The 25280-nt window shown below is 33.2% G+C and overlaps 2 protein-coding genes across 4 annotated transcripts; both read right to left on the bottom strand.

Annotated features, from left to right (window-relative positions):
• Window positions 1-507: 507 nt before the first annotated feature.
• LOC105124835 (protein REVEILLE 5-like) lies at window positions 508-5654 on the bottom strand. Its single transcript, XM_011024978.1, has 8 exons — window positions 5047-5654; window positions 4186-4243; window positions 3295-3418; window positions 3009-3185; window positions 2781-2909; window positions 1955-2064; window positions 1580-1639; window positions 508-1055 (listed from the first exon to the last, which is right to left on the bottom strand). Exons 1-8 carry the CDS (start codon window positions 5364-5366, stop codon window positions 948-950), a joined length of 1086 nt encoding a protein of 361 aa, XP_011023280.1. The 5' UTR covers window positions 5367-5654; the 3' UTR covers window positions 508-947.
• Window positions 5655-8749: 3095 nt separating this feature from the next.
• Window positions 8750-23538, bottom strand: LOC105124834 (C-terminal binding protein AN-like). 3 transcript variants are annotated; one of them, XR_842128.1, is made up of 9 exons: window positions 15528-16400; window positions 14737-14905; window positions 14516-14646; window positions 11664-12464; window positions 11514-11561; window positions 10786-10899; window positions 10301-10460; window positions 9975-10068; window positions 8750-9021 (listed from the first exon to the last, which is right to left on the bottom strand). XR_842128.1 is itself a non-coding variant. In XM_011024977.1 (9 exons), the coding sequence occupies exons 1-9, from the start codon at window positions 23189-23191 to the stop codon at window positions 10389-10391; spliced, it is 2856 nt and encodes a 951-aa protein (XP_011023279.1). In that variant the 5' UTR covers window positions 23192-23538; the 3' UTR covers window positions 10085-10388. The 3 variants fall into 3 exon arrangements, 1 of the variants encoding a protein (XP_011023279.1); XM_011024977.1 differs by lacking the exons at window positions 8750-9021; window positions 9975-10068 and adding exons at window positions 21171-21394; window positions 22505-23538 and having other exon boundaries at window positions 10085-10460; window positions 15528-16137; XR_842127.1 differs by lacking the exon at window positions 8750-9021 and having other exon boundaries at window positions 9729-10068.
• Window positions 23539-25280: the final 1742 nt, after the last annotated feature.

Genomic DNA, 25280 nt, shown 5'->3' with positions numbered 1-25280 from the left:
ATAAGTTTTTTTCATTGGTGTTTTGTAGAAGCTTCTATATTCATAAAGATTTGTTTTTTTATTATTTTGCTTGTAAAAAATTATTTTATAATCAAATATTTTTTAAAAAAATTAATTTTTTATAACCACAACTATTGTTTTTTTTATATATAAAAAAAACTGTAACTATAAATACCTACTCAGAAATTATCGGTGTTTTATTTTTAATTTATTTTTAATTTTTAATTTTTTAATATTATATTTAATAGAGATTAAATTTTATAATTTATTTTTTTATAAAATTATTTAAATTTTATTATTGGGATAATGATGAGTTTTAAAGATTATCTTAAAATTTTATTTTTTAACATAAAATAGAATGAGAATTGAGCAACGGTAAAGCTAAACTTACTGCGTCAAAAATCACACTGACAACGTTAAGCTATAGTAAAAGGGCTACAGGAGAACCTCTCTCTCTCTTTTTATTTTATTACTTAAAATTAATTAATTAATAATTCATCATTATAAGCACAAGGTTTCCCCTTCATATTATTTTGTCAATACACATGATACAACTCCTAACTTCAGCTCCCGCAAACAAAAACCTCAAGAAACCTACAGTAATACTTGATAGAAAACACACTCAAAATCCCTACAAGATCTCACTTGCAACATACGATACAACTGTCCTACAATCCTGAAAAGCAACGGGAACGTGTATATACAGACACTACAAGCTGACATAACTGTCCTACAATCCTGAAAAGCAACGGGAACGTGTATCCACAGACACTACAAGCTGACATAACTAGGACGAGCACGTGCTACGGAACACGCGCATATATACAGATAAACTTTTAGACACATTCACTCATTTGCCCCATCCACACAGCCTTCGCGTTTCCAGATTGGCACTCACTATTTGGTGTCCACAATACAGAAAATTCACTGAATTTTCATTGCACCTTTTACATGGCTGGAATGGGGTTTCCCAAATTATCAACACTGCAATTGCTGTAAGAACCACCTGCGTTTTCTTTCGGAGAGTCAACATGATACGAAGCAAGCAGCCTTCTCTGCATGGATTTCATGGAAGTTGACATTGAATAGGCATGATAACTAAAAAATCATACCACGTGGAAATGGTAAATGCTAAAATGAAAGTTCTTAAAAGTCATGGTAAATATACAGAGATCATGACAGGCCACCTAGAGACCAATTGGTGACATCATTTCATAAAGTTACTAGTTGAGCACCACAATAGACAATCAATGAAAAAGGACAATCTCTATACCTATGCAAGGAATAATTGAAATCTAATTTTCCAATATAGTAAAACCATAATTTTCATCATTCGAGCACAGTCAGAAATTTTTGGAGTATCCTTGGACTACCAGTGAATAAACTGAACCAGTTGTGGCATTCAGTGGTACAAATATGAATTAAAAAAAAAATCAGATTCGGTAAGTACGGATATTGGGTCTGATCTCATGAAAATGGTATCCTAATTCAGATTTTCGGACGGGGTAGAGGCATCACAGGTGAATGTCACAAAAAACAAAATAGTTAAAAGCTTAGCTAGTGTTAAACAAGTGCTTACATGATCCTCGAATTCTGGACTTGTCAAATTGATAGAGAGGTTCCTCATCAACAACACGACCTGGGAAAAAGCCAAATAAATTCCCTTCAGCAAAATTCGTTTTTTTCCATATGGTAGGAAAAACCAAAACCGGCAATTTCTTCAATGGAATACAGGCAAAACCCATGATTTTTTATGTACAAGCAAATATAGTTTCATGAAAAGAGTGAAGAAAAGGGGAAGGAAGAAGAAAAGTTGCTTCCACCCACTTCATAAGATAAGCAGCGCGATTTTTTATATATAAATATGCTCAATCTACTCGCCCCAACTGACCTACTCAACCCAACTTGCATGGTGAGAAATGAAGAAGGCATAAAAGATAGAAAAACAGCTTACTGTTTCCAAATTTATCGGGTCCATCTGCTTCAACCTCTGCAAGTGATCCCTGGCATTGGGGTCAAAGACACTTCCAATGAAGCTGTAGACTTGAGCAAAGTCTGGCATAACTGCATTTTGAACAGCATGAATGCGTCATGCATAGGATACAAGAAAATTTACCAGCACATGAGATGGCACACAAAATTCATAACACTATTTACAAGTCCAAATGCAAAAGAAAGCTTCAGATGCATGAGGCAGAAAGGGCCTAAATGCCAGCAACTACGAAGTGTGCTATCCAAGGCACCAGGGAAGCTTGACATGGCTTACACAGATAAATTTGACAGGGTGTTATCAATGAAAGCTTTATGATCAAACTGAAAAGCTAACTGTCAGTTTGATACAGCAGAAGCAACACTATACTTGTTAAGCTACAAGGGAAAATTAAGAAGCAGCAAAGGAGAAAAGATGATATAGAAAAACTCGATAGCAACAATGAATGAATGAAAAGAGAGACTCGCATAATATAACCTTTTCCCTTCCATAAGGGGAAAGAAATCCCAAATGCAAAACTTCATTTTCACCCCAACTAAAACAGCTAAAACACTTTCAACACTATTTGAAGACCAAGATAACATCATAAGAAAGGCCACTATAATTGACATGTGAGGGAGAGACGTCCAGGTTTTCATGTTGAACTGACACAAAGGCATGGCTAAAGCTTATATGCACTACGTTGGTAAGTCGGAGATTGGAAAGAAAAAAGGTTTTAAAAAGATAAAAAGGCCAATCATTTTCCAACTACATCTGTATCTCAACTTCAAATAAGAAACATGATACTGACCTCTCTCTGACTTGCCCTGATCCTTATTATCAATTATTTTGCCAGTTTGCCAACTCCTTGGGGTGCTTTCATTACTGCTACTGTAGCAACAATTATATGGAATTGTTGGCCCAGCCAAGCCAGCATCATCTGAGAAAATAAGATAATTGAAACTTTTACTTTAAAAAATCTAGCTCGTGCACAAGAAAAGAAAGGAGGTGGGGGAAGAGAGCTAGAAAAAAATAAAACCTGTAGTCATCTGTGACATGCTCACTGGTGGTCCAGAGTTATAACTCCAGGTAGATGAAGATCCACTGGTAATTGGATTTCCGAGATCTGATATTGTATCTGGCCGATAGAGATATCCAGGTTCAAGCAAAGTAGATGAAGATTGAAATAGCCCAGTCGCTTGTGATGCAACAACAGCTGTTAGAAATACACAAACAAATAAAGGTTAGTCCAGAATCAGAGTCATTCAATCCACAAACTCCTCCCACCCTCTTAAAGCCTTAACACAAAGCTAAAACATACTAACCACTTTTAGAAGCCTTTTGCGGGTAGGGATGAGCTGCTTTTCTCTTTGGCCGAGGTGGAGGTACATGTTCACTTGTTCCACTCTTCTGAACCTTCAGAAAGTACTTTTGTGCATGACTCCGTATCTGCCGAGAACATCCATTACATTTTACATGCAAACATTTTGATGCTGAACATGTGGTTCACTGATAACTGTGACTGAATTCAAATACACCAATACAGACACACAGAAGCACAAGAAACAGTCAAGAATACGTAATCCTGACCTATGCTCAGGAAGCCAAAATCCCTCGAATCATATTTGAGTTTAGGGACTTGAGAGTGGTATATTAAGGCTTTATGTAAAATTTCTAACTTCAGGTACCATTAATATACCACATCCTAAGGACATCTCTAAAGTAAACTCATAAACAGGGAGTTTCATCACTTCTTTGATTAAAAAAAAAAAAACTATGACCATTATAACGAAACTATCTTTACCATTTTAGAAACTTAAGCTTGTATGCAATAGCTAGGTGTTATGACTTTGACTGACAAATTTGTTCAAGTATGATTATGTGAAATGAAACTCATAAGCGTATGTTGACAACAATATCAGATGGAAAATGAAGATAAGACAGAAGAAAATCAAACCCAAAAGGTGAACTAACCTGTCACTCAAGTATTTGCAACAGTACACAATCAAGATATACAAATAATCATGCAACGGTAAGTGGGAAACTTATTGAGCTTGTTATCACAAGGAGCAATTACCTCATGAAAAAAACACACCGAATAGTAGGATTGTAAACTAATTCTCCCTCAAAGACCCTACCCTATTTTGGTGAAACACACACGGTAAAGACCTCATCATATAATGCTTAAAGAAGATAGATTAGATTGTTTAGCATACCTGTATGACAGTCTTTGACCCAACAAATGCTTCAATCTTCTTCCAATCACGATCAAATCTGTAACCAAAAGAATTTTAGGGCACACAGTCTATTAACCGACAAGTCAGAAAGCATATGCCTTGCACACACAATGACATAGACAATCCCATAAAAAGCTTTATAATATAGTGACGTAACTGAAAAACAATTTCTGCTTATTAAGACCAAATGGAAGATTTTTAGAATTTTGAATGTTAGGCATTGCAGTCAGAGCTTGATGAACGTGACAAACTGAATTGTTTTAAAAATCAGAACACACAATAATATTTTTACCAAAATAAGTGGTAAGATTCAAAATCTTTCACTTTTATTGCTCTCGCCATATTCCTCAGCAACCCACAATCTTCTCACTTCTGCATCAAACACTAAAGCCCTCGTTTCAAAAACCAAAGTACAATTAAAATTAATAATAATAATTAAAAAAAGAGAGATGCTTTCATTAACACTAGTGTACGCCACAAAGCACACTCAGAACCCAAACTTCGATAAGAACCCTTTATTCCCTCAGTTTGTTTTTAAATTCTCGTATTTAATCAATCACTAAAGTCCCAAGTTCAAAATCCAAACTATAATTAAAATGAAAAAAAAATGTTTTAATTAAAAAAACCAAATTACTATATCAATCATTAACATCAAACTCAAAAAACTTTTTATTATTTTTTTATTCAAATTCTTTCATTTAGCTGAGATTTTGCCAATTAAGTGAAACTAAATCCAAATCTCTTTTCTAGCAACCAAGCAAAAAGAATAAATCAGAAAGAGAGAGAGAGAGGGAGAGAGAGAGGAAGGAGGAGGAGGAGGAGGAGTATAGTGATACTTACAATTGGAGGGCTTCTAGAAACTTGTCATGCTCCTGTTCAGTCCAGCTCTCCCTAGACTTAGTAATAGTATAAGGTTTCCGGATCTTCTTACTCGAATCCTCCGAGAACGACATCACCGTATTATTATGATTATTATTAGTATTAACCGTCGAAACTGTATTGTTACAAGTATTAGTAGCAGTAGCAGTAATGGATGGTGTTGCTGCTGTTGTTGTTGGAGGAGGTGGCAGGGAATCGAGACCGGGTAACCCCATATTACTATTATTCATGGGATCAAAGAAATAAAAGCCTTGATCCGGGTTAGGATTAACCGACACCATTGAAAGAAAACAAAAACCGACTCTGATTATCTTCCGGTTCAGGTTGTTATGGATGGTCTGGTTTTCCTGTTAAGGTTTCTGTGCTGTGTGTTCTGTTTTGCAAGAAGGAGAGCAAGGGAGACAAGAGATTGCTCACAGGTGAGGAAACAGAAATAGATGTCTTTTTTCTTTTTTGTTTAATTAAGGTTTTTGTGCTGAGGGTTCTGTTTGTGTAAGAGCTACGAAGGAAAGAAAAGGTAGACGATGGAAGTGAAGAGAAGATGAGATTTGTGGTTTATAAATGTTTTAGATTTTGGGTTTTTTTATTCTTTTATTTAATATAGACACACACGTGGCAGTATTGAGCTGTCTAGAACTGAGAGTTGGGGTATCTGTGGATTCGGCAAGTGGCAGGCAATTAGAGTAACTGTTATCTGTTTTTTAATTTTAAATAATTTTAAAGTGCAGAAGTCAGTTTTGGGTAACCGCCACAAGTCAAAAGCTGGTTGGTGCTTGAAGAAACTCTGAAATTAGAAAAGATATTGATATAAAAAAACATTTAAAGAGTCATTTTATAAAATTAAGATAAGATTTATTATATAAATCTTGTCGAAGCTTTTGTCTCCAACATCTTCTTTACTCCAAACTAATAAATTACCACACACCATCAAGCATCTAATTCATGAAAATGAGTTATGCTTGTAATTTCTTTTAATAAAATCTATAACCCTTTTAATTATATGATTTTCACCCTATGAATCATTGTTAAATCTATTATTTCTTCATAAATATCTTAAAAGATATTTGTAAGTGTTAAAAAAAATTTAAAATATTTTCAAAAAATATATCAAAATAATATTTTTTATTTTTTAAAAATTACTTTTGAAATTAAAATATCAAAATGATCTGAAAATAAAAAATTTTAATAAAAAAATAAAATTTAAATAGATTTAAATCACTTACAACAGGTACTAGATTTGACTCGTAGCTAGACTTAAGTATGTTTAATTTTAATTATTTTTATTTAATATTTTTGCATATGGTTAATAAATAAATTGATGATAGTTTTTTATATTGTACAAAATTAAATAATGATAATTATTTTCATTTAATGTTGACCATGTTGTTTAACAAAATCAAATTTAATAGCGTTGAGTCTTTCCTTCTACATGATTCATTAGTTCTAGTTGTAAAGCCAAAACTAATAGTTTTTGTATTTTTTGATTATGAGATCTAATGTTATTAAATCTATTTATATAATTAGATCTAAAATTATTTGAATTTAACTTGGTTACGAGATTTAATAGTATTAAGTTTAATGGTAGCCAAATTTTGAGGCAATTAATATATTTTATATGCTATTTATAATTTTTATATTTTAAAAAAATTATTACTAACCCACTATAAAATACAGAATAATATGCTAGTTAATTATAATTTCCTATGCAAATTACCTTTACACAGAAAGATTTTGCATCGTGGCAGTATATTGGAACCAGCAAATATAATTATAATTCGAGAATCTTCACGTCAACGGTTAGGATAATGCCACGTCTAGCCCTTATCCGAAGTAACTCTTGCACCCTTCCTGGGAGACACCGGAAAAGGTTGAATTTTGAAAGTTCTAGTACGGTCGAGAGACACCCGGGGCCTGGGATCGTCAGCTTGTTTGTTTCAAATATCTTGCCTTTTCGTTTAGCTAACACCAGCATTAGTCCCCGAGGGCTGGATTTTTTTTTTTCAAAAAAAATATGTTTAGATTTTGAAATGAGGTAAACAAATATAAAATCAAATATTTGATCATAATAAACATGCAATTTCGATAATCAAGACGGCATCCAATCTAGAATATTACATAAAATAGACATCTCAAATCATGAGATTCAAATACTTAATAAAATAAATTATAAAACCTTTCTTTTATGGAAAAAAATCATATATCAAGTTATTACATCTAAGGTACCTAATCAAGAAGAATTGTAATGTTCAATTCTTTGTTAATCAAATATTAAATAATAAAATTAAAATATATATACATATATAAAAGAGTTTTAAAAATATTAATTAAAATAATAATGATTAAAATTAAGATACAAGATGAATTTTATATTTATTTAAAGGGTGAAATTAAAAAAAATCAATTTAGTAAAAGAAAAAAATAAAGATCAAAATCAACATAAAAAATAAAAATAAAATGTTGTAATTAAAGAGTGGAAATGATAAAAATAATAACATTTTACAAACGAACCAAGAAAAAAAATAAAAACCAAAATAATGAAGATCAATTGGAAAACATAGCACCATCAACTTGAAATGTGGGATGAAATTGAAAACTACTAAAACTTTTACAAAAGAGCTAATGATAAAAATTCAAAATTCAAAGAATGAAGATTACAATGAAGAATATATTTTTTGGTAAATTGTTATTGCATAATAAAATTAAAAGCAAATTAAACTTCTAAAAAAATACCAAGATAAAATTTTTAAAATTAAAAAAATAAGAATTAAAGTTGAAATATCAACAATCAAAAGAGTCAAGTTGTAATTTTTTAGAAGGAGAGAGAGAAGAGGGTAAAAAAAAGTTCCTTTAATACCAAACCAGATCATTAAGAGAGACATGGATAGCACCAACAAAAAAAAAAAATACAACGACGCTTCCATCATCAAAAGACACGAGTGGCTCCCATATGCCCCTAGAAGCTACACTCGTGTGCCCGCTTTTTTTATTTAGCCAAACATGAAAATGCCTTATAGATGACTGTGTAATTACAAAAAAAATCATTGTGAAAAGGTTAGAAACATTCCTTAATCTCATGCTTAAATTTTTTTTATTTTAAGGTTATTTTCATAGTTTAATTATGCATTTTAATTGTTGATTATTTTTTATACTTGTGCAAATACCGAAGTGTCCCTCGATTTCAATAATAATAGTCAGAAATCCATTGTAAAAATATAAAAATACCCCTTAATACTATATTTAGTTTTTTTGCTTTCAATGTTGTTTTGATTGTTTTACTATGCAATCAAGAAGGAAAAATACTTATTTAAATATGCAATCAAAAAGAAAAAATCTCTATTTTTTTTTTGCTCTATTTTATAATGAAAAATAGATCATGCAATAAAATTTCAATACCCTTATAAGTCTATTTTAAGTTTTTTGGGTGGAGGGACAAAAATATCATTTCATCATTTTAGTGAATACTATCAATAAATATGGAGTTACAGTACTTTTCTAGAAGGTTTTAGTTTCTTTTAATTAAAAAAATAAATTAACTAAAAAAAACTCGAGTCAATCCTCTAAATGCATAACTTATATCATTGGACCAGAATAAACAAATTAATAAACAAATTCAATATTAAAGAATAAAATTTAAAACAAAATTAATGTTCAAGTGAACAGTGATTTATGAGGAGGAAAGAGTAAATTCTGCTCCACAATTAGTTTATGTTAATCAACTAATATAATAATGTGAAATGCTGATTTATGCTTATTAGAACTTGGAACTAGCAAATACAATATGGTTGAAAGGGGAGTTCAACTGGTATCACCAGTTATTCATCGAAAACCGCCAAGAAATTGTTCTCTATTAGTCGCTGTATTGACTGAAGACCACACAAATACTTTCTGAACAAATACCCTTGTAGCAACCGGCAACAAGGTATCCAAGGCAACATGCTGCATATTTAGGCAATAAGAAAGTGTTGATCATGATAATAAACGAGCCTGTTTCCTACGTTATAGGATCCAGGAAATGGTTGCAAGAAATAAGATTTTCGTAGATGTTTCTATCTGGATGCTTTGTTCAGAAATTGAGCTTTGTTATGTAGCATCTAATAGAAAATAAAGATAGACACCAACCGATGGTATGATTTGAACCTGAGATGTGTCCTCAGCTTCCCCAGCATCAGAAGAAGATGGTGTGTTATTAGTTCAACACATTGGTTGATAGCAAACAATATTGATTAAAATTAGAATTATGAAATACGAGTAAGAGATTTTAAGCAATTATTTTGATCATTTAAATGGTCAATACGAGACCAGCAGGCACTGATTGGAAGGAGGTGTTAAGCGCATTTATATGAATGATGACAGCAGAAGCTTTCCTGTCCCCATAGTTTTCCGCTGTCTCAAGCGATGTTGTGGGCTCCGAAAAACCATGTGAGATTTCACTTTGCAATTTGCAGGCGATTGGATATTCTAGCCTCTATTATATCAAGGACCAGCTGGATCGGGCGTTACCTTCAAGGCTATATCATTCCAAATCTAAGATTTTGCAGGTCACTAGGGAAGAACTTGCAAAACCTAACCGGCAAGGTCTACAACCTTGATACTTGCGGACATAAGATATAACCATTAGCATCTGTCTTTATGTATTCTGACCCTAAAAGAAAATTCTGTATGCATGCTGCAATTAGCCATTAGCCCTAGCCTTTTGAGATGGCCTGGGTGCATTTAATTAAACATTACAAAGAGAAGGTGAAGAAATCATGATCAATTTACACATCGATTTTTTAAAAATATATTCTGACTTCACGGCCATCAAGGTTTTTATGGCATCATTAAACATAAAACCTGAATCAACTATTTCATGCCTTGTGAACTCATCTATCGAATTTACAAGTTCTTACCAGTCAAGAACTACTTCACAAGCCCGGAATCAACAACGCAAATGCAGCTACCATTAAAGCTAGAGATGATGATAAAGCATTGGTTGACAAGTACCTACCACCAAAATGGACACTCTAATGGAGTTTCATTAATTCATTAAAGTAGAAACAATCATTAATTTGAAGAAAAAATGGACAGCTCTCGTAAATTATAAAGTACATTCATTTCAGCGGAAGGCCAAACATCCCACGGGTAACGGGTGCATATATAGCCGATAACTTACAAAACCAGTGAGGAAAAAAAAAGGAAAAGAATGCTTTACAGATTGTTTTGAGGAAACACAAACCTCAGATGAATAACATAATTGGCAGCTGAGAAGGATAATGAAATGAGCAGGTAAAAAGGTTGGGTTTCTCAACTCTTGCTTGCACAATTTAATCTAACCAACGACTAACACCATCTTCTCCCACAGCTGCCAGAATCTCAATGCGTACATCCAAAACAGCCTGCAATTTTTATGCAAATTAAGGCAATTCAGAGAGAAAGGACAGGTGCAGGAATTGTATTCTCTGTGCATGTGCTGGGTGGAAGGGGGATGGTAAGTTAGTTATGACATATTTATCAACTTTCATGCAATTCCTACTTGTGTGTTGATGCCCCTGTGCATAAAAATGCGGAACTGAACAATCAACCTTAGCAAACATCTAACCACTGCTATTTTTTAGCAAGGCTATAATTAACCACTATAAATCTCTGTTTATTAATGCTTAACAGAATTAAAGACAGTTGGAGGAAAATTATCTTGCAGCTTAATGCAGAGGGAGAGAGTACCAAAGGATTTCTACAGTTAACCAGCCGGCATTCCTCCAAAGAACCTTCCAACATCCAACTCTCCCAAACATCAAAACTGTGACTGGCAAAGACAAATTCCGTTCTTCTGTTAATCTGCAATTTTCAAGATAGAATTCAACCTTAATCCCAGGCAACCAAATAATTACATTTAATTTAATATGAAGATACTTGAATATTTGCAAGTTATGCATTTATTCAATCATGCTGGAAAATAAACAGGACATGGATCAAAGATGGACATGCTCTTAAATGCAATTTTTATTTTTCTTCAAGAATAAAGATCACAATGAGAACAAATACAATGCCTGATTAAACAATAATAACATGTATCCTGTTCTTTGAAAAAAATGCAACCCACAAAATAGTCAAATCCAAAATCTGATTTTACAGAGCAAAAGTCCACTTCCCTAGAGTAAACCACCATAACGCAGCAATACAATAAAAATAAAGATATCTATGTACCACAACAGATACAAACATTAAGTATGCCCCAGTTATAAGCATTTTACGAGAACTCAACATGTATAAAGAAGGCCCTATCAGCCAAGGAAAAGGAACAAAGCTAGTTAAAAGAAGCTTGACCATATAATGATCACAACTTGCCAGGACATGAACTTGGAGCAGATATTAGTTCCATCAGCAGTAACTTTTAAACATATAGCACAGCAGCACTCTCTAGCTACTCAATCTTACAAGATATAAAGTACCTGCAGTAACTTTCCACCAGCAGCAAAAGAGCGCAACCCAATTGTATCCTGCAGAAAATGTATCCATAAAAACACATCAGCTAACTCATCAGTTAAACCCATTCCCAATTACACAACAGAAAAGCAAGGAAAAATTTCTGCCAAACAAACCTTGCTTCTGAAAACAACAAGGAACTGTGCTGCAGGGTCTCTTTTTGTCACGTTTGACATAGCATCCAGGAACCAGCCACCTCCTTTAACTCTTTGCCTGGAGACATGGAGTGCAGAGTGATCTCTTGCATATAAAGCTATAATGTGCCCATCTTTTAGAAGCTTGTCAGACTTTCCACCGAGCTTCTTGCCTGATCTTGAAAGCTGGCCAGAAGTTGGCTCTTGCATTAATTCTATCGGTGTTTTCCTACTCCTTGTGTCTTCGGGGGATGCGAAACGAGAACCAGAACTTAACACTTGATCAGTGCCACTCATAGCAGTATCATCCTCTTGATGTGAACTAATTTCTTTCTCTAACTGAGAATGATCATCTGATTTCTGTTGGGATTTTTGATGGCCATGTCTTTTTTTTGCCTTCTTGCCTAATCGGTTCCGTCTTCCTTCAGGTCTTGTGGCCATATTTTGAGACATGCCAGAAACCTGAGCTTTGCTGGTAGATTCTATTGATTGACTAATGACTTTTTTGTGATAGCTTTCTAGAGTTACCTGAATATCATCTGTCAATTGCTCAACAACAGAATCCAGCAGCGAACTTTCTTTGTCTTGTCTGTGAAATTGATCGCTTTCCTCACCTGTTTCACTTTCTTCCTCTTCCTCGTCAGAAACGGCATTTTTTGGTACAGTCCCATCAAGGAAGAATGACTGCAGTATAGAGATGGCTTTGTCCCTTATCTCCATCCACACTTCTTCACTGTAATCTGCACTGCGTGGAAGTATCAATACATTGGGCATCTCTTTCACCTGAAGCAATAGTTTATGGGATGGATCACTCAGACTAGGAGATGCTGTATTCCGAGTTAAATATCATGCAGCATTCACATAAAATCTTAGAGCATGTTCAAAGCTTTGAGACCTCAACAATTGCTGCTCAGCATATGATATCTAGGTAGGAAGTGTAACAATAAGCTAGCATTGGTTTTTGTTCAAAGACAGAAGGGATGAGAGAGAACAATACAAAGGAGTTGAGATGGAGATGGAACAGGGGTAAAGATGGAGTTATTTTGGTGGTAATGCACAAGATAAAGTGTTTGTTTGGTTGATGATATACAAGACAATACAAAATGTAGAAGAACTCTTTACTGTTGTATTATTTTGTTTTTATACGACACATTTAAAACACTAGACAATTTTTTTTTTCATTATTACTCATGTCTTATTCAATAATTTGTCAATAATAAGAATATAGTTCTTTTCCTTTCACATTATGCTAAAAATAAAAATATTTTTATTTCAATTTCAGAAAAATTATTCATTCAATAAATTATTAATTATTTTGATTTTTATGTAACTCTAGAAAAAACATTATTTATCTAATAAATGTCTAATAATTGTAATTTACTTTGGCTAATTCATTTTTTTCTTTTTGTAAATATAAATTAAGAGAATTTATAATCTACTTTAGCCAGTTAGTTTTCTTCAATTTTAATTTGATGGAATGATAAAGAAAATTTTAACATAAAAATACATATATAAAAAAAATGGAATGGGTATATATATATAAAGAAGAAGAATCATCCAGCCTCAATCTGAAACCAGGCTCAGGTGTGCCTGCGCTGGGACACAGCCCAGACATGCAAGCTGGAAGGAAAATGACATGTCGTCTATCTTCTTTACCAAGTCTCGCATGTTTCTTGGGAGACTATTGGAATCCAGCAGGTGCGCTGGCCACCATGAAAAAATCACTTTTTGGCTGTTTTTTAGGGGAAAAACACATATAACACTCACCTAAACCTTCTAAACACAAATATTATCTTAAAAAACAAATTAACCAGCAAATCAATTTTAAAATATTTAGATATAAAACTTCGAATCTCTCTCTCTCAAACCTTGTGACAAAATTGTATAATTTTTGTGTCTATGAATTCCTTATGATGAGCATTTTCTTTTGAAGGCAGTATTGACTGGTTTTGTGGTTGGATCCTATCTAGCCAAAATTTTATCTGTCTACTCCTTATTCTCTCTTCTTAATATTTTTCTTATTTTTATGATTTTTTCTTTTATTTTTTCTTTTTCAAATTCGATGGTAGAAATTGAATATTATAAAATTAATGGTTTGGATCTTAAGTTGGAAATAGAGATGACAATTTTCAAATGTTTTCAAGGACATTTTTGGAAAAACATTATTATTTATGTGTCTAAGACATGTCCCGTCTGTCATTTTTTTAGAGGTACATAAATTGGCTCAAATTTTATCCAGGATACAAATTCAAAAATGAGTTTTTACCCCTGTCTGCACTACCAAGCAGGTATCTATCTCGATTGCCTTCATCTCTACTGTCTCGAGACAATAACCAAATGCCACCTGAGGGACTTTATCCTCTAAAACATGGAAAAAGAGTTTGGTTTTATTCCGATCCATAATCAAGTAACTGAAAGTTAGAAAAGAATAGAGATTTCTTAAGAAACAAGCATGCTCAAAAGTGCAATGGTTGATTCAGAACAATAGAAATCAAGTGATTAGAAGAGAGGGAGAGGGGCAACATATAGGAATACCTATACTCCACACAACCTTTTTTCAATTAAACTGGAAAGAGTGGATAGTGCTTAGCAATTTGATTACCACTATACCGATACAAGACATAGAGAACTAGACGTGTTTGTCAACCAACCCAACCCAACTAACTTAGTTATTTAGGAGGGGGTAGGGTAGTTTATTAATTAATTATAAAGTAACTGACATTTCAAATTTGTCCATGAAATGTTATAGATACCATGAAATAACACATGTCCTTCAAACTGCTTATAGATACCCTAAAAATAACAATGTGATCCGATTCATAAATCATACGTACCCATGCTTCCATCCACTGCGGTCCTTCAGCACCATCCAAGGCACAACCAGCCAAGGTCCCGTCAATCAAAAGCTGCTTTAAAGCACAATCATCCAGCAGCTGACTGCTGCCCGTATTCACAAGAAATGCCCCTGTAAGGAAGCAAAAGTGGTTCCTTCAACATAAATACCAACAGGAAATAATTTATTGCAAACTTTTTAAAATGAGTAAGAGTAATGTACCTGGCTTTATATGCTGCAAACACTCTGCACTAATAATCTGAACAGTTTCATTAGTTAAAGCACAGTGAAGTGAAAAAAGATCACTAGCAGCTAGCAAATCATTAAGAGTATCCATTCTTCGAGCAGCTGAAGGAAATGCAATAGAAGACCTGCTTAATATTCCTGGCCCCTACATAATTTGATTTGGGAAAAAAAGTGAACAAAGAGCAGGTCCAAGTTGAAAGAACAAATAAACTGTGCACCAGAAATTGAAAGCAGAAAGGCGCACAAAGCAACTCAATGCATTAAATTAGAGAGCAGCTACAATTCAAAGAACGTCAAATCCCACAACTCAACAACTTCTAACAGAATGCTTCTCAATCCTACCCGAATTGCATCTTCCAAATGCCATTATAAGAAAGCGCCCAGCTTATCAAATATAGCATCATTTATGCTTTATCAAGATTTTTATTTTATTTTATTTTTTCCATAACAAAGATAAGTAAACACCAGGCCCCATAAACAACTAATTTGGAACTATTTACAGAAACAAAATGTATTCTTTCCACATAAACCTCATAAAGCATCAAAGTGAACTTCATTTCTCATATGCCCATAAATCAATTACATCAACAAAACACGGAAGTTTTGAGTCGCTCTAACATTAAACATCAATTGAAAAAATAACAATTTTCTTCAATTTAATTCACAAGCAACAAAAACAATCTAAAGATAACATCTTTAGCTCCGAAATCAACACTTAACTAAACAGCTTGAATAACTAAGATTTTACAAAATGCACAAATAAATACCTCATGCACATCAAAATAAAGCACACTCATTTTGAAAGCCAGGCTTCTAGTAGCCAAAGACTTAGCCGATGCAGATCTACCAACAATGCCCAATACCAGACCTCTACACCTCCTCATTCCTCTACAAAGAGGCTGTACCGAGCCAAGCCAACCCGAAGCTGACAACGTATGTCTTGATAACAAGTGCGTCCGGCGAAGCAAGCCAAGAAACAAAGCCATAACCGTGTCCGCGATCTCCTCGGCTCGAGAAGTGTCAACGTGGACAAGCCGGAGGCCCAAATCGGCAGCGAGAGCCGAGTCGACGGCTCGGTCAGCCGATCCCAGGCATAGGATAAGCTGGTAAGGACGGAGACGGCGTTGGGCAGCGCGAGGGAGGTAAGCGAGAGAGTGGAGGAGGACGGCAGCCGCTGATTCAATTTTGCCATCGGAGAGACGGCTGAGAGGAACGTGTTCGATTGAAGCGACGCCGGATAAGGAGTCTTGTTCGATGGCACAATCTTCGATGCAGTTGAGAGTGACGACTAGAGGGAGGAAATTTTGTTGTGGGGGAGGAGGGTTAGGGGTACGGTGGTGGAGTGACATTGTCGTTGAGGATCTATTATTCGTGGCGCTCATTTACAATTTTTGTTCAAGTTAGGGTTTAAAGTGAGGATATGGGGCATTCTTTGGGGTTTAATGGAGGAGGAGGAGGAGGAGGAGGAGGAGGAAGAGGGAGCTTCTTTTTTTCTTTTGTTGTGAAATGAAACTTGAAGGAGAGACGATGGTGTGTCGTTTTTTCAGTTAGTTCGTTTTTGCTTCCTATGTCATTGGAGAGGGTGAAATGTGCCTTGCTGGTCTAGGCACTAGACTAGACTAGATCTGACCCCTGGTTCTTCAAGTTTTCGAAAACTTGCAGTAATATCCTCAAGGCTCTGAGGTTTCTTAATTTTATTTTATTTTTTTTTTTAATTTGGTTTTATTTTTAATTAAAATTTTTAATATTTTATTATATTAATATCAAAAGAATTATAAATGATAAAAAATAATATTTTAATATATTTTTAAATCAAAATACTTTTAAAAAAAATTGTAATGATGACCTGGCTTTTGTCTGTCATTGCATGTTATTTGATTTTTGGAGAATTGAAGTAAAATTGTCTAGTTTACTCTTTAAAAACTTTGCATAATGACCTTCTATCTATTGATTTTTGTAATTTGGTTTTGCTGCAGGTTTATTTTTGCATTTTCAAAGCATTTTAAAAAAATTTAATTTTTTTATTTATTTCAACTTAATATGTTTTTTATATTTTTAAATTATTTTTATGTGCTGATATTAAAAATAATTTTTTAAAAATAAAAAATTATTAACATTTATTTTAACACAAAAAATTATTTTGAAAAACAATAATAATTATATTCCCAAACAAGTTTTTAAAACATAATTTTGATGATAAATTGAGATAATCTTATCACAGTTTTATATTTAGTTGTAGGTAATAAACAGGTTAAGCTAACTTAACCTAAGTAAAAGAGAAAGAACAAGTGATGGGTGTCACTTGTCCCGCAAACTTGATATTTAACATTTGAATTTAAATAAAAAAAAAAAGCTTGTTTAAATAATGAAGGATTTAGATGGTATTTGAGATTATAGTTATTGTTTAAAATATTTTTTTATTTGAAATATATTAAAATAATATTTTTTAAATTTTTTATATTAATATATCAAAATGATCTAAAATTATATAAAAAACATATAATTTAAAGAAAAAAATTATTAATTTATAAAAAAAATAAACGCAAAAACATGCATACTATAAATAAAAGGATATATTAAAAAATATAATTAACGAAGGGCCACATTAAGAGAATAAAAAAATAAAGGGACTTCTCATATTACCAGCCTGAATTTTATCTGTATTCTTTTACGTGAATTTTACCAATAACTGGCCTTTGTTCCAAATAAAAAAAAGTCAAGAGCCTCGTTGGGAGCTACACTGGGCCAAAAAAAACCTTCATTTTTACACTTTCAAGGTGCATGGCAATAAAAGGCGAATAGTGAGAATTCATTTTTTATTTGTTTTTTGTAGGTGTTTAGTTAAAATGAAAATAAAAATTACACGGCTTTATTTTCATGGAAGGAGGTGGAAATAAAAAAAAGAAATGAGAATGGATTTTTCAAAATAATGTTATTATTTTTATATTCATTGATATCAAGTATTAGAGAAAAGTCAAGAGTTGGTGGAGGTTGACGAGTGGGGTAGGGAAGTTGATGCAGGACCCCATACGAAGATTTTATTGCAAGGATGGCTGCGAAGTGAAAGTGAGTGGATTTTTCTTTATTGTTGTTGTTTACGTGTTTGGTTTGAAAATAATTTGTGGCAAAGTTTCGTTTCAATGTTGGTTTTTTGTTCTGGGCAAGAGTATTTGTTCTGGGTTTTGTCAGTGATGGATGACAAGGACATAGTATTGGTGTTGGTGTTTTAAATTCACTCTAATTTTCATTTTAGTTTTGTGGTTAATGTATGGATGCTATTGTTGAATATGTTGTTTCTATAGAAATTTAGGGTGAAATATACTGTAAAGAGTTATTTTTTAGCTATTATTTTTCCTATATTTTAACGGAGATTTGATGGATTTGGGGTATGAATTTCAAGTATTTGAGAGAGATTTTATGGTATATAAATTTACTCGTTTGAAAAGCCTATAGACACACAACAATGAAATATTGTAAAGGGAAAATGAAATCTAGTTTTGTATAGTTTGCTTGGCTTGCAACTTTGTGTTTAAAGATGGTATGGTCATGGCATTGGATGACATGGAAGAGAAAGAAGGAAGCGAAAGGGAAGAAAGAGAAAAAGAAAAGAGAAGAAAACAAAAAAGGAGAAAGGAAATAATTGCATTTTTATATAATTTTATAGATAGTTGAGAGACATATCATATTATGTTTTTTCATTAAAAATAAGCAAATATGCAAAGGGAGGGTCCAATTTTAAATGGTTCAGAGTATCAGGATGGTAAAGGATGAGGTTATTTTTGTTTTTGCATTTTAAAAATATATTTAAGAAAATTTGAAATTTTTTTATTTAAATTTAATATTTTTTTGATAATTTTAGATATTTTAATGTGTTAATATTAAAAATAATTTTTAAAAAATAAAAAATATATTATTTTTATACATTTTCAAAAAAATATATATTTTAAAAAGCAATCACTGCTATATTTCCAAACACATTTAAATCCAAAATAACTTAAAATTCATAAGAAACTAGTTCAATTCAACCATCAAAACATCATTTTAATTTCATATGTTTTATTATGATTTCTTGATTTCCATTTTAGTTATTTTTAATGTTTGATAACAAAATTTATCTAAATATGTTTCGTTAATAGTATTTTTACAAAAAAAAAAAAAGTTTGAACCGGAAATAAATTATATCTAATGTTTTTTCATGTTTTTTATGGTTTTAATATAAAATCATCAATACGAATACGAAGAGGAGAAAGAGCGTCGTACGCTGTTAAAAAAAGGCAACCCCAATTTGCTTTCATTGCTTTTATTACAGTCAGAGTCAAAGAAATAAAATGTACGCTTTATATACTAGTAGGAATGGACAAAGCGCCCATTTTAATTCATTTATGAGTAAAAAAAATCAAGCACTCATTTCGTATTGCGTTATAAATGAAGTTAGATAAATTTTGATTCTTTGATTTAATTGTTTTTATTATTTTTTTGAATTATTTTGATATTTTAATATAAAAAACTATTTTTAAAAAATAAAAAATATATATTATTTTAATATATTTATGAATAAAAATATTTAAAAAGACAATCACTACTTTACTTTCAATTACTCCATAAGAGAAGATTACAGCGTATCTACCCAAATATGAAAGCACCAGATATTTAAGAAAGGTAACAAGCCTTCATCAATAATCTCTAACTCATTAACCCCGAGCTAACCCACTACCAGACCTAGCAGGCACAATCACTCATCCCATCTTCCTTGCCCTCCTCCATTAACCCAAAACACTAATTCTCATCCAATTCAACTCCATAACCATTGCACAGTCTTTCGTCTTCCTCTTTCTAACAACCGTGGATAATTGTACCCACACACCAGTCTCTGATGTTGAATTTGATTTTTAGCTCACGAATTAAGGATTTTATTATTATTTCTCTGATTTTGGGATTTTTTTTAATTACAGAGAGAGAGAGAGAGAGAGGCAGTTTGATAGGATGATTTCATTTTTACTCCAAATCCGCAAACTTTTGATATTGTTGAATTTCAGGTCTAATTAAGCTGAGATTTTTACAAATTCTAGAGAAATTTTGTTGTTTAAACTAGAAATTGTGAGTGTATGAAAGGGAAAAAAAAAGTTGTGTTTTTCGCTTACAGAAATATTTTGTTGACGGATTATTTTTGTAATAACAGAGCCAGAGTGTAAAGCAAAATGATGCAAGTTAATTTTCCTTAAAAACACTATGAAATTTCACGTTGTAATTTTTAATATTAAAGGTTAAAATAAAAAAAAAATCATGACTATTTATTTTTGTGTTATGAACTATTTTTTAAAGTGTTTTTAAAATTATTTTAACTTGAAAAACATCAAATTAATATTTTTTAAATAATTTTAATGAACTAAAATAAAAAATAAAAAAATATTTTAAAAAATATTTTAATATATTTTTAATTAAAAAATATCCCACGTCACAATATCAAACATTTTGTATAAGTCAATAAAAAAATATTATAAAGCAAAAAACTATTACCAGAAGACTTCGCTATCAGTTGTCATTTTCAACCGAAGCCTCTCAAAAAATCTTCGTTCACAAAAGATGTCCACGAATCATAGAGTACCAGAGGAGACTTCAAATATCTAGTCCTGCATAAGAGCATAAAAAACTAGGGTTTCATAGGACCTATCCTAAGGCTAAATGGGAATAAATACCTGGCTCAATGCCTCCAAGTTCCCCAGAAGATAGCAAACATTAGATCACCAAAATAACAACACTCCCATATGTGGTTAAAAACACTTTACATTATTTCAGAAGGGCAACAAGCAGCTTGGAACAAATTAATTAAATGCAAAAATGAGCAGCAGTTTAGATTGGAAGCAAGGAAAGAAAAGAAGAAAAACCACGTTACACTTCCAGCACGGAGATAGTGAGCTACACAAATATATTACAAGACTCAGAGAAATATGTGCATTTTTAGAGAGGCACGCTCACACCACCAAAAACCCATGCAGGCCTGTGAACAGGTCTGTACGTCTATTGCAGGTTTAATCAGACGATTGAAGCTGTCAATCCCTCCACAGCCTACGCCAAAACTCGGCTAGTCCAAATATGCAAGCAGATTTGCATCACATCCATGCGGACCAATATAAATCATGGTCTGATAAGCAACTGGAGGAATGAGAGGAAGAACTTTAAGCTGGTCTCCTTGTCAAGAAAGATCTTAAAACTACAAAACAAATATACTGTACAAGCTCCACGCCATTTACCAGAACTCACGCTTAACAGATCAAGCCTGCCTTATCTGTTCCACATCTTCGACATCATACATTGAGCAATATTACAGACGTGCTTCTAAATTCTGAAAGATTTGTAACTGTTTTTGTTCATAGACGATAGCAAGCAATTAGATGGAAGTTTATAAAAACCTCCTCCTAAAATTCCGGGTAGTTACTTGATAAGAGCGCATAAGCAGTCCTACACCAATCCCAACACCAAGGCACATCCCAAGGCCAATTCCAACACCAACTCTGACACCAGCATTAAACCATGAAAGTTGTCCATCCTCACCATAATACATGTCTTGTGAGTAGCACCTGTTTCCGATTTTATCATCTGAATCATAGCCATCGTCACCTTCAGCTTCAGCAATCTGCACAAGGAGGGGGTGATATTAATGAGACAACTGGAATAACACAAATTATAAATGAGGGAGTGCTATTCCAAGTAAACTGAAGCGTCAATAACCTTTCCAAAAACACATCATCAGAAAACCTTCCTAGATAAATAGAATCATGCTTGTCCTAGCACTGAACCTGAGCAGTTATTCACATCATGGATTCACATTGATTAAAACATGAAAAAAGATGTCCTCAACAAGCTCTACGGCTGATCCACAGTTGAATATCTTGAAGACAATTATTCCTTCCTTTGAGCAACATGCATTTGCATGATTTCTTTCGATAAGATAAAAGCACACAATCCAGTTCATTTATGATCACCTCCCCAGTTGCGCACAATGTCATTGACTGACACACCTAAACGAGGGGTAATAATTACAAGAAGGGAGATGCTTGCTGTATACTATCATCTTAACATCTTCCCTGGCCTTCCCTGAGATCTAAATTAACTTCCCATCATGTATTACAGATATTGAGTTAAACAAAATTGAGTATATCCAAAATTTTCAGATTCTTAATGGCAACAGGTGTTTTTTCATTCCATTTGCTTGCGTGTGCCAATCATGGTCTTACTAGCTACCTTCTCTCTCTCACCAAATAATCAAGTAGTTCAAGAATCTGCTTCTCACAAAATGCAAAAAAGTGGGTGCCCATGGTAGATTAAGAAAACAAAAATCGTAATGCAATTTTAGGTTCACAGGAAACAATTCAGAACAAGGACAAGCAGATCTAATGCACTGACCCTTGACCACATTGCAAAACTACGACTTAAAACCATACAAATCAACATCAAAATCCACATTAGCTGCGATATACAAAACTTAAGAAACTCATAATCAGAATTAACTCAACTCGGGCAACTTCAATTCACATTAAGCTACTACAAAAGGCAATCAAACAAAAGCCCACAACACTCACAACTGCACCTCCCTGCAATATAACAACCAATACACAACAGCAAAAGACCTGCATTTCCTCACTTAACATTCTCTAGAACAAAACAACTTAATTTCCAATAATTGTATTTCCGATTAAAATTCCAAACAAAGAGAGGTGCATTAACGAAAACAAGATAAATTTACCTGAACTTTGCGTTGTCGAACCAACTCATTACTAATAACACCATTTTGCTTCCTATTGTCCAGCTCCTCATCCTCTGGAATCGCATCAAGCATCGCATACCTAGATACTTTCTTCCTCGGACTCACCAAAATGGTCTTCGTCAAAATCACCGGAACACCTCCACAACACCCAGCAATATAAACCTCGATCACGGGCGCCGAAGTCCCCAACTTAAACACCGATTTCCCTTCGAAAACACCTGTCGCCACACAGCACTCTAAACACCACCCTGTCTTCGCATCATTCTCCAGCCCCCCCACCCTCCCATTATTCCCCCACGATGTTGTTTCAATCCTCTCCAACGACCCACACAAAACCATATCCTTGTTAACCAATACTTCGAATTCAACCCCACAGGTGACTCGCACGCTGTCCGTGCTAACATACGTGACCTCTGACAATTCCTTGGTGAGGCGGTCGCGACGGAGGGTTAAGGAGGCGGAATCAGCAGCGGGGATTTTTGAGCCGTTGATTTCAAGTGGAGTGCTGATTGAACGACCGAGATGGCGAAGGGTTAGGTGGCCTGGTACGCTTTCGATGACGCAAGGAGTTATTCTTACGTAGAATAACCGGACTTCGAGCCATGAAGATGATTTGTTCGTTATTAGATTGTTGTAGGAATGTGATTCGTTGTGGTTTTGATCCATTGAACCCTAATTAATTCCTTCAAATTGGAATCAGAAATGGGGATTTCCGGATTTTGATTTTGATTTTTTTTGTTAAATCCTGTGAGATTTTATTTTTGGAATTTTGGGAGCGAGGATTAGAAGCAATGTTTGTGGGGGCGGAGGTTTTTTTTTTTTTTGGAGAAGAGAAGGGTTTTGAATCTGAATATTTACATGAGAAATCAGGGCTTTTAAAAGTGATTTTGAGTGTCTAAGGAGATGTTGCGAATGCGAAGGACAGAGACACAGCAGGTCAAGATTTTTTGAGAAGAAATAGTGAGGAGGAGCAGGAGGAGGAAGAAACTGTGAACTATAATTAACTAATACGTGTCGTCGTCAGGTGCTCTTGCTGGATGTTAACGGAAAACTTAAACGCCGTTAAAAAGTGCATGTCCTCAACTGGTCTGGGCTAGCATGTGGGTCTTGAAAAGATGACTTCACGGAATGGGCCTGTACCTCGATTCAGAGCATCACGAGTTAAAATGGGACTGTGCTATACTGTATTTGTTGGTGGTTAAGAAAATGGTGGCAGGCCATAGCCAGACAGCTGGACTCACAACAGCCGTGACGTGATAGTGCAGTGCAGTGCAGTGAAGAATAGGCCGGCTACTTTTAGTACTTTATTTTGGTGCAATCCTGTTGATTCATATATCACTTCACCAGGAAAATTAAAAAAAGCATGGCTAACTTGGGAAAAGCTAGACCATTTGTGGTAGTTTTGATGAATTGTATTTAAAAAAAAATTAATATTTTTATGTGCTATTATAAAAATTTAAAACATATTATTTTTATATATTTTTAAATAAAAATACTTTAAAAAATATCCCACATCACAATCTCAAATATAATAAAAGAAAATAAGACCGAAAACCAGCTTCATGTCTGTTGATGTCTCTGAATTTTTTTTCTTACCTGGGGGGGTTCTTAGCTTGTGAATATCCTTTATCTTCAGGGGAGAGAGAGAGAGAGAGAGAGAGTAAATGCCCTTGAAAAATCTGGCATTTGCCTTTCTTGATATCCAGTATTAAGGGCATGTTTGTTTAAGAGATGCGCCCGGTATTTAAAGTACGTTTTTTTAAGAGGTATACTGCACGGCAAACCTCGTAAAAAAGCATGTATCACATGTTTCTCAGACAGCACAAATCGCAAGCAAACAGCTTCTTTGTCCTCTAGGCTTTCACGAATGTGTTGTTTTTGTGCCTGCTTATTTAATAAGCTCTCATGTTGGGCATGATGCCTAAACCCACTGGTTATTTTTGTTATCAAAATACTCTCCAGTCTCGCTTGGGAAGCACTTGAGTGTTTTTTATTTTTGTTGTCTCGAATAACTGATCGACTCGACCCAGCTTAAGAGATATTCTCATAGGCTCATGGCCTTATATATTATAGTTTTTTTATTATTAATGTAAATATTTGAATTAACTTATATATAACTTGATTAATTTTATAAATTTTAAAGTTGGTTATCATATAATTTTTTAATAATTTTAAAATTTATAAAACTCAAACTAATAATCTTTAAAAAACAAATCTAAAATATAAATACACTCAATTCTATATATTATATTTTTATTATTTAGATGAAAGGCCTTTGACTTATAATTTTCATAAGTAATAATACTAAACATTTGCATGAAATTAGACGTGATATATAATCAAATTAAAAAAATTAATTTTTATAACTTTTATATTAAAATTTCACTATTATTTTCATAGGTATCACCAGATTTGATTTGTTCTAGAAAAATTTTGGTCATATATTTTTTTTCTTTGATCGGTGAAGCACTTTTTATTTGTTTCTTGACATTATACACTGACTTGTGAAATATCTGTCTGTAAAATATAAAAGAGTATCATGAGATTTCTAAAGGTTCTTCCTTGTGTATACTTTATTTTTATTTACGTTAACTATTTTCTACTTGATTTTATTTTTTTTTGCTATGGTTTGAAATAATCTTTTATCAAATAAGAACATTTTATGGTAATCTGGTTTGATATATATTAATGTTATGTTTATATGTTTGATTAATTTCGTTATTTTAATACATAGAACATCATTTTATGCTATGAA

Source organism: Populus euphratica, unplaced genomic scaffold, assembly GCF_000495115.2.
Source record: "Populus euphratica unplaced genomic scaffold, PopEup_1.0 scaffold32.1, whole genome shotgun sequence".
Lineage (NCBI taxonomy): Eukaryota > Viridiplantae > Streptophyta > Magnoliopsida > Malpighiales > Salicaceae > Populus > Populus euphratica.
The sequence above is the reverse complement of the archived record's forward strand: the minus strand, read 5'-3'. Positions and strand labels throughout refer to the sequence as shown.